We start from the raw sequence: 11,134 nt of genomic DNA on the forward strand, positions 1-11,134 counted from the left end.
TTGTGGCTCTTCAGTGTTTCCATACTCATTTTCATAAATAAAATTTTTCCACGATGATGGAAAATAATGGCTTTTCTATTAGAGCTACCGAAATTGTTCCTAAATTTGCAAAAATTCGCAAACTATAGCTAATATTAATCAATATTAATTAATAAGAATAGAATATTTGGAACCAGCGACCTAAATGCACGCCAGCAATACTTGTGCTGTTCTTGACATCTTTTGACTATAGGCCGGTGCAATTATCAAGAGAACAATTAAAACTTTATTGAAAATAGATAACTTTGAGATTAACGATAATCTAAAGAGCTGCGAGAAATGATATTTGACTTTATCTTTCGCATTAGCGGATTCATAATAATAATATCCACCAAACCTTTTTGCAGAACACAGCATTTTTAACAAGAATTAGTCCTATTCGACTAGTGTGCTGTGGGCACAGTATACCAGTAGAAAAGGTTTTTGTTTTTGTAGCTGTTTCATGGTGAAAGTCCTTTATGGGGACCAAATTTCTCCACAAGAAATTGGACGCATGGTTGCTTTTTCGTCCAAAAAAAATGAATATTAGAAAACATTAAAAAAAAGTCTAAGGTAATACAATTGTATTCAACTAAAAATAATCACAATAATTTGCACTTATGAGTAGGGTTGCCAGACGTACTGCTTTTGGGAGTAAACGTACTCCTTTTTATTGTAATGTACTCCCTTGTACTCCCAAAAAAAAATATCTGGAAATGTACTCCTTTCTTAGTTTTGTACTTCTTTTGTACTCCTATTTCCAGCTATTAATATTTTATCATATACAGGGCGTAAAATAATAACTGTTGCACATGTTTTATTGAAAAATAAAAGGGAACTTTATAGGTTTTACGAAAAAAGTAGTTTATTGTTAATTATCCACAGATTTTACTTACATTTTATTAATAAGTTTTTAAATAATTTGTTTTTGTTATTTTTTTGGCTAAAAATTATATTCAACAATTTATATTGAGCTCGAGGCCGTTTTAAATGAACACTTTACTGTGGAAAAGCAACAATAATTTGAAAAAATGGTAGAAGTGATAGCTATTTCGGAAATCACCACATTTCCTCATCAGACTTCTTTCAGTAGGATTCGAACCGACGATCCCACTGACTCAGCCAGTTGCCTATGCACCGTGCTAAGTACGCCTTGTAAATTATCGTTTGCTTTTTTCCACTATTTTCATTTTTGTTATGCCAACACAATCAAGCGCAGCTATTCCGCTGCAATTCACTTGATCATGTGGTGGTTGGTATTGTTGGTTTTTTGCTAATAATTCTATTTTTAGAATGTTTAACTTTTAGGTGTGCTCGTCCTTAAGTTATTTGTTTTTGTTATTTTTTGGCCTTTATAACAATTATATTCAACAATTTATATTGAGCTCGAGTCCGTTTTAAATGAAAATTTGTATTGTGGAAAAGCAACAATAATTTGCATAAATGGTAGAAGTGATAGCTATTTCGGAAATCACCACATTTCCTCATCAGACCTACAACCACATGATCAAGTGAATTGCAGCGGAATAGCTGCGCTTGATTGTGTTGGCATAACAAAAATGAAAATAGTGGAAAAAAAGCAAACGATAATTTACAAGGCGTACTTAGCACGGTGCATAGGCAACTGGCTGAGTCAGTGGGATCGTCGGTTCGAATCCTTCTGAAAGAAGTCTGATGAGGAAATGTGGTGATTTCCGAAATAGCTATCACTTTTACCATTTTTTTAAATTATTGTTGCTTTTCCACAATAAAAATTTTCATATAAACGGCCTCGAGCTCAATATAAATTTGTTGAATATAATACTATGTCTCCATTGACAGATTTATCCATTAAGATTTAATAAATCCAGTTGCTAAATCACAACCGTCTCCATTACCACAGCGAGATACGTTTGACGTTCACATTTTTAAATATTGACGTTTGCTTATGTATGATTTTATAAATTTCATTATATGAATTCTGAATATTATTGGCTTCTTATTCGTGGTAAATATGTATGTATAATATATAGTTTGGAAAGTGTAAAGAATGGTACCATATTCCGAATCATTTTCCCGAATTTAAGAAAAGTTATCAAAACGGTAAAAAACATTTGCGGAAAGAAAAATTTTTGTAGAACTCTCTTATCCATAGGAGGGAACCGAATTCCAATCGTGGGCCTTTGGCATATCATGAATACGAACTGAGTTCAAGCGGATGTTCGGTGCAATGTTATCGAAGCAAAACCATTACCGAAATTTATAAATTTTTTGGCGCAGCGCGTAAATGACTTATAGAAAGCGGAGAAGACTCTGCATGATATTACTATAAAACATTTCTTCTAAACTTTTAGTTTTTAAAATAATATTTTCTTAATTTATTAAAAAAAAAAAATTTGTTATTCGCCCATAGTAAAACCATGGAAACCAAAAGTGAAAAGTGAACCGGTTCAGGGAAAATGAAACTCATGATAAGGCTGAATATGTATTACTAATTTTCCTCCCAAACTAACAAAAATAAAAAATTCCCTAAAAATACGAAAATTCATGTTTTTATGATTGGCCAGATTTCAATGTCCTCAACTGTATATTGAAAACACAAATGTCATTTGACTTATGGCATGTGAATTTGTGGTTGCCACATCCAACAAATTGTACTTATTGATCAATATTATTGAAGATTTGACGAAGATTTAACTTAAATCTACTGCCTTTCGAGATTTAATTTTATATGGTAAATCTCAAAAGATTTAACGTCAAGTCTAGTCAGAGGGCTAAATCTTCATTAAATCTCACAATGGAGACATAGTATAAGTTTTTAAATTTTAACCTTCATTTACGTTTACCAGCGGTAAACACTTTGAGAGATAAGCTCAAGCGACACGCAAGTCTTCGTCGGTTATTTTCTTACATATCGTCACTAGACACGAATAAAGGCGTGAGCTCAAAAAATGACGGCGAAAAAAGACGCATAAAAAACTTCAGCGCCATCGACTCTTATCATACTTCGCCGAAGTTTTTCATAAGCATCTTTTTTCGCAAAATTTTTTTACGCGCCTTTTTTCGCCTTCACAGCACTAGCGCGCCTTTATTCGTGTGTAGTGACGATATCTTCTGTACAGTTATTATTTTACGCCCTGTACTGGCCATTCATATTGTGGCAAACACTATTTAGTAAGTAAAGTTGAGTGTGATAGTGAAAAGGTGTAAGCATGGTCGTAGGCAGGTAGGTGCATGCAGGGCGCTCGGGTATAAAAATCAGAAAAATTTTAAATTATAAAATAAAAAAATTGCCATACATTCAGGAATAGTCTGGAATTCTTTTGTAGAACTGAGTTATTTATTTTCAACATTTATTGTTGCTTTGAAAAAGATTTCCATGATACCCGTGTTTTTTTTGTATCTAAATAATGGTAATTTGTAACAATAAATTGCACAAAAAAATTAAAACAAAAATTTTACTCCTTTTTTAAGTTCTGTACTGATTTTTTTCTATCGAAAATAGAAATGTACTCCTTTCTCCGTTTCAGAACCTGGCAACCCTACTTATGAGTTAATGTGATAATCGTGTGTAAAAACTCTTTTCAACTATTATTTTTCACAAAATAATTTTGCGGATCAGATTGCCCGGAGCGCTTGTGTTGTTTACCAAGAAAATGCAGCCCTGTTGGTCTTTATTTCTGTATCACATCGCGGTGAGTTTCTATTTCTTGGTAATTCGGTTTGTGAAATGGTAAACAAATTATTGAAATTTATTTATTTTATGTGTATAACATTTCATTAATGCAATTTTCTGTATTTGCAGACTATTAATTACAAGCACAGCATCATCAACGGTGATTGCAAGAACTATTGCAATCCCTGCGGTTTTCCTCTTGGTAAATGCGTTCTGGTCGTGACCAAGGGTGGTGTCCCAAATCGGCCGGGAATAAGGTTAGTCATTTTAAATTTTATATCTTTGTTCGTCGACATTATATGACATGTCATCATTGCAGGCTATTGTTGCAGAACAAAATGCCGCAACCACTGCTGTGGTAAATATGTTCCAGCAGAACTGCCCACCGCCGTCGGTGTAATGATTTCGATAGCTGAACAAACGCCATCTCCTGGGCATTCCCACAGCTTGCCGACACTAGCTATTATATCACGTGTGAATGCAACTGCGGCTAAATTTGGTTATTAACAGTGCAATAGTACCATGTCATTGGCAAAAACAGTAAGGGCTGCTGGCACATAGAGGTTGTAAAGTTTTTGGTATCGATGAACTTACTCGAAGAAGACGATGGCCGAAAACATATGATGAAACATCTTCTGGCAAGCCTTTGACAATCGTTAAGTCAGACGGAGGCTTCGCATACGATATTTCACACATGGCTGGAATTCGTTAGCGGACAGAGCACACATTTACAAAATATTTATCGTTCTGCAGAACGTGCATGCATATTCGATTCCAGCCAGTGGCTGAAATGGTATTACGATGGCAACTAGCAAATGAAAGCTGCCAACTAAGTTGCTATATTGGCAACTGCATTCTTGTGGCTGCCGGGAAATTTTGGTTGAGATACTTCATTTCTTTTTTCAACTTTTTTTTAATTGTACCACCTTGAACTTTATGAAACTTATGCTTGAAATACAATACCGGCGAACGGCAAACTTCGCCGAATTGGGCGATGCTGTCGTTCACCGTTCGCCCAACTATTTCGCCTACTTAAACAGAATTAGAGCGGTAGCGAAAACAGCTGATCCCATTTGGTCGCCTTTATAATTTGGGTGACCATATTTAGAAAAAACTAAAACAAAACAAATATAAATGTAAAACAAAGAAAGATTATTATAAATAATTTGTTTCAAGCCAGATTTAACGAATCCACAACTATATTTTTCAAACACCAAAAAAAAAAATCGTGTTTAGGTTGTTTTCTTTTTAAACTTTGAAAGCACAAAACAAATACGGCCACCTTTGGCACGCACAGCTGTCATCGCCCAGCAGAGCGATAGAAATAAATCTATCGTCATGAAACGCCGCCAAGCGAACTTCGCATTTCGCTTTGGCTGTGTTCAATTTCATATGCTTGCGGGTGTTCTAATTTTGACAGCGCGAATTTCGCTGTGGTGAGTTCGCCGTTCGCCGGCATTGTATTTCAGCTATTAATTATTGCTATTCATAATAAAAAACATTTTCATTTCAGTGGCGCTGTCCATCGGCAACCCAACTGAGGTTCCGTTCCCATCCATAATCGATCCATAAGTCATAATCGTACGAACTAATCAAGGCTAATAAAATCCATCGTAGTCCGATTTTTCGTGAAATCTACGAAAATGCTATTAAGTTGAGTAGCTACGAACGCAGCGCTTGCTTTGAATACACAAATCTCACAAATACATTCTCATTTTCAGTCTCAAATAAATGAAAATTTCAATATTTTCATCTATTTGTTTTTTGTTTTACTTTTATTTGGCATTTGAGTTGCTCTCGAAATTTCAATTTTATAAAATAGACAAACTTCAAAAAATAAATGATGGCCGACGAATTGAACAAACGGTTTTACCTTTAAATATTTGTATCATGGGTGTATTAAACAAGGGGCCGTATGCATAAAACCTAAGCAAATGCTTTTTCTTAAAATTTCAGACCATTCACTAAATTTTTTCAAATAAATTTAAGTGAAAGGTATGAAAATCTGAGAAAAAGTAATTGCTTAGTTTTTATGCATACGGCCCAAGAGGTGTTATTAACAACTCAGTGCGGCTCTCTTTTAAGATACTATTATGTAGAAAAATATAAACAAACGATTCAAAATTCATACAAATTGTTTTCAATTTGTCTTTATAGGATGGTTCTTCTGAGAGCATGGTCAAATTCAATCACGCTTTGTTAAATACATTTTGATCTCTACCAAATAATATACTTCCTCTGTAAATATTTTATGAATTGTTCCGAAATTCGCTCCGAGCGTGTTCACTGTTGATCATTTTATTTAAATAGTTTGTCAAACAATTAATACTACAGTTTGATCGGAGTTAATATATTCTTCAGTAATTAATTATATTATATTAAAACATAAAGCATTCAGTAGTATTATACAGTAATTAAAAATATTAAATTGAAAAATAAACGTATAATAGGGAGAAAGTTAAAAATTATTTAGTGTTAATATCAAGGAATGAAACCGAAACCCAAACCGAAACCGTAACCGTTTAAAACCGTTTCGTTTTTCAAAACCGAAACCGAAACCGTAACCGTTATCTTGACCTGAAAAGGAACGATACCGAAACCATTTCAATCACAGGTTTCAATCGGTTTCCAGAAATTTACAAAAATATAAATAAAATTTTCTTTGAAATAAATGATTTATTTAACCAAAATCAGCAACATTTTGCTAAAATTCTTGTTAAGTAGTAAATAAGTATGGCAAGGTAACTTTTCGCAAAAATCTGCTGATGACTTTGTTGTTGTGAATCGATAATCGATTAATTATATTTAAGTAGTTTCTTTCCCGTACGCAATGCGAGATCCCGCGTGTGCCCAATATAGCTCAGAAATCATGCCTGTACTCAACAAAATGGGTAATAGAGAGCGAAAATTCGAGCGTATTCGATCGTAAGTGTATTCTTCTTCCTGCCCGAAACAGCCCGAAATTTTCTCCGAGTAAAAATGGATAAAGTGTCAAAGTGCATATCAGCTGTATTGTGTTTACATATTGCCTGCATTTACTTCGTGCTTTTAAGGAAAAGTGAATGGCCTGTTGATGTATTTTCAATCTATGTACTTAAAATCAAATTTGTGAAATCAAAATTCAATTTCCAAGTGTTTGCATTTAATACCATGTTCTGACCGACAACCAAAACATTTTTCCTTCATTTTCTTTTCATTTACAACCTTTAACTTTCATTCTTATTTTGCTTTGGCCAGGCAATTAACAATAAATCCGAAATGGCGTATTAAAGATGATAAAATATGACTTCCACTTCGATAAATAATCGAAAAAAACTAGCGAAGACACCGATTGGAATGAGTGGAAAGTGAGTTTTCAAGTAGTTTTCAGCGAAAACTGGTTTTCGTTTAACAGATTTTATATGGACGAAAACACAAGTTTTAGGTCCATTTTTGAAAGAAAATGTTTCTCTTATTCTCTAATTACCAAATCCGGTCCGGATTGTTAGGGAAAGAACCTAGTGTTGATATTATCAGTGAACTGTAATTTTCGATTTTCTTTCCTCAACGTTTAAGACATTGTGATTTATATAATATCAACAAAATTTCTGTGAAAACCGAAACCGGAACGAAACCGAAACCAAAACCGAAATAAATTTTGAAGAACGAAACCAAAACCGAAACCGAAACACTTGGCAAAACCGAAACCTAAACCGGAACGTTATTTTGAATCGGTTTCATTCCTTGGTTAATATGCATAATTTGCTCCGTGTTCCAAAATTCGCTCCGAGTGCGTTCACTATTGATCATTTGATTTAAATAATTGTTTGTCAAGCATTCAGTACTATAGTTTGATCGGAAATTATATATTCTTAAGTAATTGATCACATTTTATTAAAATATAAACGTTTAATAGGGTAGAAATTGTGAAATTATTTAGCTTTAGCATGTATAGTCGCCAGAGACAGAAAACTGCAACTACTCGTGAAAACTTACAATAAAAGCAATGTAGATGAAGGTAATAAGTATTATTATTAAATTATCTTTGTATGGGCCAAATTATTTATTATTATTAAAATTAGATCCATATATAAAACATTTTACATCATTTATTTGAAGTAAATCGGAATACATTTTTACATATAAGATAGTTTCCATTTAACTCATAAAGTACATATTTCACTACAAATATTTTTAAGATCATTTCGATGGCTGAGTGGAAGATCGACCTATCTCGGCAGCCAGTTCGAAAACATTCTATTTCAAAAAACTTTTCAAGAACGCTCTATTTCAGAATTCGTTTGAAAAACGCCCTATCTCAGCTGCCGATTCAAAAACGCCCTATAACAGCATATTTTCAATACATTTTGAAGTGAGATAGGGCATTTTTGAACCGAATTTTGAGATAGGGTGTTTTTCAATAAAATTCTGAAATAGGGCGTTCTTGAAAAGTTTTTTGAGATAGAGCGTTTTCGAACTGGCAGCCGAGATAGGTCGATCTTCCACTCAGCCATCGATTTCGAATTGCAAAAATAGCGCTAATTAGTTGTATTGAAGTATAAAACATTTTATTACGTTCATGTTTACTTTTAAAGCGCATAACAATATTTCTCTCGCCATTTATCCGATGTTAAAATTTTGTGCGCCACGGTATTTTGCTGCACAGCACCCTGAATGCGGCAAAACAGTTGCTCGCAACCCTCAAGTCCTTTATGGGGACCAAATTAACAGCCACAACAACAAAAACCTTTTCTACTGGTATACTGTGGCGGTCTATGCGCGGACTCTTACAATTAAAATAAAACACTAATATTTTACAAGCCTGTTTTTGACTTCATGATACAATATATTTTCACTATTACCAAGGTATTTGAACAAAATTCGATTTTCGACCCGCCCTAATACATACACTGCAGCCGAGGTATTCTCGCGACCATTACTGGACATTGGGAACGGAAAGCTGCCAGTCAATGAGAGATTAAGGCGAATTTTATGGCCTGATAATTGTTGTAACTTAAAAGCATCTAAAGGAGAACTGATCGAAAGAAGTTTCTTTATTAAGAAAATTAATTATAGAAATCGCGATTGGCTATTCTTGCTGCGAAGAATAAGGATGTCTATCAATTAAATATTAGTGGTATTGACAACAGTCGTTGCTTGAGCTGATCTGCTCTTTTGCCAGACTGCCAGGCCACTTGCTCCCTTTAGTGAATACCACTAATGTTATTCAATCCAGCATTCAACGCGAGGAAATAGCATATACGTCGATAAACACCGCACTTAAGAACTTGATGAAGAAAGTAGTGTAAGTAAAGATTTTAACGTGGCCTTTCATAGGTGAAGAGTTCCCATGATTCCGACCGATACACCATTTAAATTTAAAAGACTGTGATTCCCAATGCGATGGACATTCGGAATCACAATCAATAATGCTCCAGGTCGAAACTTCGGAAGAGCATGGTTTAGATTTAGATGCGGATTGTTTCTCAGATGTTGCGTGTTCCTGTGTCGACAAACCAGATATCCTTTATATCTATGCAGCGAATGGAAAAACAACAAATATTGTGTGCACACAAGTACTTATTACATAACCAAACACATACATATGAAGCGTACATGGGCGTAGCCAGAACGAAATTTAGGGGGAGGTGGAGCCCATACAAAAAAAATCAAAACCAATAATTACTTACTAAAAAATTGTTTATTAAAGCTTAAAATTATTGTAACCATTTGTTGTACAAAAAACAAATAAACAGAAGTTCACAAAAGTTGATATAAAACTATTCGTCGATTTAAATTGTTAACTTTTTACTGAGCATGTTTATTTTACGAGGAGGAAGCTTCGAAAGCCTAACCCCGTCAGTTTGAGACATTAACCCAAACTAAACTTCCTACCGTCATGTACCGTTCCCCTCCCGGTACCACCGTCAAGGATTTCGTCGGGATTATAACACTGTGTGACTGATAAGGTTATAGATTCTCTTCTTCTTCTTCTTATTTGGCGCTGTAACCGCCAAAGCTATTTTGGCCAACTGACGCCAATTGGAAGTGCCAAGTGAAGCCAGAATACTTTCAGAGGTGGGGCGTCGGTGTCCATTCGAACGACATTGTCAAGCCAGTTGAGCCGCTGTATTTTAATTCGCCATATACCAGCACGGGCATGATGAGTGACTTATAGTGTGGTTTTCGTACGTCAAGAGAGGACTTTGCTCCTGAATTGCCTACTCAGTCCAAAGCCAGTACTTGTTGGCAAGAGCGATTCTGCGTTGGATTTCCATGCTGACATTATTATCTGTGTTAATGCTGGTTCCCAAGTAAACGAAATACTCTACTTTCTCGAAATTGTAACTGTCAACAGAGGCAACCTTGGCACCCACGCCAAGGCGCGAGTGTGCTGACTGTTTGTTTGATGACAGGAGATACTTCGTCTTGTCCTCGTTTACCACCAGACCCATTCGCTTTGCCTCCTTGTCCAACTTGGAAAAGCCAGGACAGACTTCGCGGTTTTTCTTACCGATGATGTCAGTGTCATCGGCATAAGCAAGCAATTGTACGCTCTTATCATCTCCAACATCAGATTAAAGAAGTCACATGAAAGGGAGTCGTCCTGTCTGAAACCCCGTCTGGTGGCAAACGGCAACAGCAGAGCTGGTGGTATTGCTCAACGTCATTTTTCACAGCCGTATGAGTTTTGAGGGGATGCCAAATTCGGACATAGCGGCATATAGGAAACTCCTTTTAGTGCTGTCGAAAGCGGGTTTAAAGTCGACAAATAGGTGATGAGTGCCGATACTTTTCTCGCGGGTCTTTTCCAAGATTTGGCGTATTGTGAATACCTGGTCTATGGAAGACAATACATTCGATAAGACCTTGCAACCTATGCTTAGAAGGCTGATCCCGCAGTAGTTGGCACGCATGGCGGCGTCGCTTTTCTTGTGGATTGGGCAGAGCGCACTTGAATTCCAGTCGTCGGGCATGCACCTTATTAACTCCTTGCCATCGTAATTAAATAGCTCAGGCCGTCAGCTCAAGCAGCGTTCGTACTTTTCGTCATAGTCAGGCACTGGGATATCGACTCCATCGTCATCGACTGGGACCTCGAGTTCGTCTTCTCCACTTCTTTCAGTGCTTCTGCCATTCAAAAGGGTCGAAAAGTGTTCCCTCCATAATCTGAGTACTTTCTGGACATCGGTCACTAGGTCGCCATGGTTGTTCCTACAAGAGTCTTGAAACCTTCCGTAAGTCGCTCAACTCTCTGCTAAAAATTTCGGGTGTTTTCTCTGTCGGCCAGCATTTCAAGCATTTTCTCACACTCCTCATCGTACCAGTAATGAGCGGGAAATGTGGTTCCACTGATCGCGCAAGTCGGTTTGTTGAAGAGTGCTCTCTCATAGCAGGTGTGAGGGTCGAGCGGCGAATCCATTGGCCATCTGTTTTGATTGCAGCTTTTCGACGTTGAACTTTCTTTGGATTGTTGGGGGG

The 11,134-nt window shown here is 36.0% G+C and overlaps 2 protein-coding genes across 6 annotated transcripts in view; both read left to right on the forward strand.

Moving 5' to 3' along the window:
* Window positions 1-11,134, forward strand: part of LOC118742347 (pituitary homeobox 2) — an 85,409-nt gene that overhangs the window by 31,644 nt on the left and 42,631 nt on the right. The gene's annotated exons all lie outside the window — the stretch shown is intronic.
* On the forward strand, window positions 3,559-5,543 carry LOC118742348. Of its 5 annotated transcripts, XR_004993367.1 has the most exons (4): window positions 3,663-3,730; window positions 3,803-3,930; window positions 3,993-4,213; window positions 5,187-5,392. XR_004993367.1 is itself a non-coding variant. In XM_036474350.1 (3 exons), the coding sequence occupies exons 1-3, from the start codon at window positions 3,654-3,656 to the stop codon at window positions 5,212-5,214; spliced, it is 213 nt and encodes a 70-aa protein (XP_036330243.1). In that variant the 5' UTR covers window positions 3,559-3,653; the 3' UTR covers window positions 5,215-5,543. The 5 variants fall into 5 exon arrangements, 3 of the variants coding, with proteins under 3 accessions (XP_036330243.1, XP_036330242.1, XP_036330240.1); XR_004993368.1 differs by lacking the exon at window positions 3,993-4,213 and having other exon boundaries at window positions 3,559-3,730; window positions 5,187-5,543; XM_036474350.1 differs by lacking the exon at window positions 3,993-4,213 and having other exon boundaries at window positions 3,559-3,730; window positions 3,823-3,930; window positions 5,187-5,543.

This window comes from Rhagoletis pomonella, unplaced genomic scaffold (genome assembly GCF_013731165.1).
Source record: "Rhagoletis pomonella isolate Grant_MI unplaced genomic scaffold, Rhpom_1.0 Rhpom_scaffold_00007, whole genome shotgun sequence".
NCBI classification, from domain to species: Eukaryota; Metazoa; Arthropoda; class Insecta; order Diptera; family Tephritidae; genus Rhagoletis; species Rhagoletis pomonella.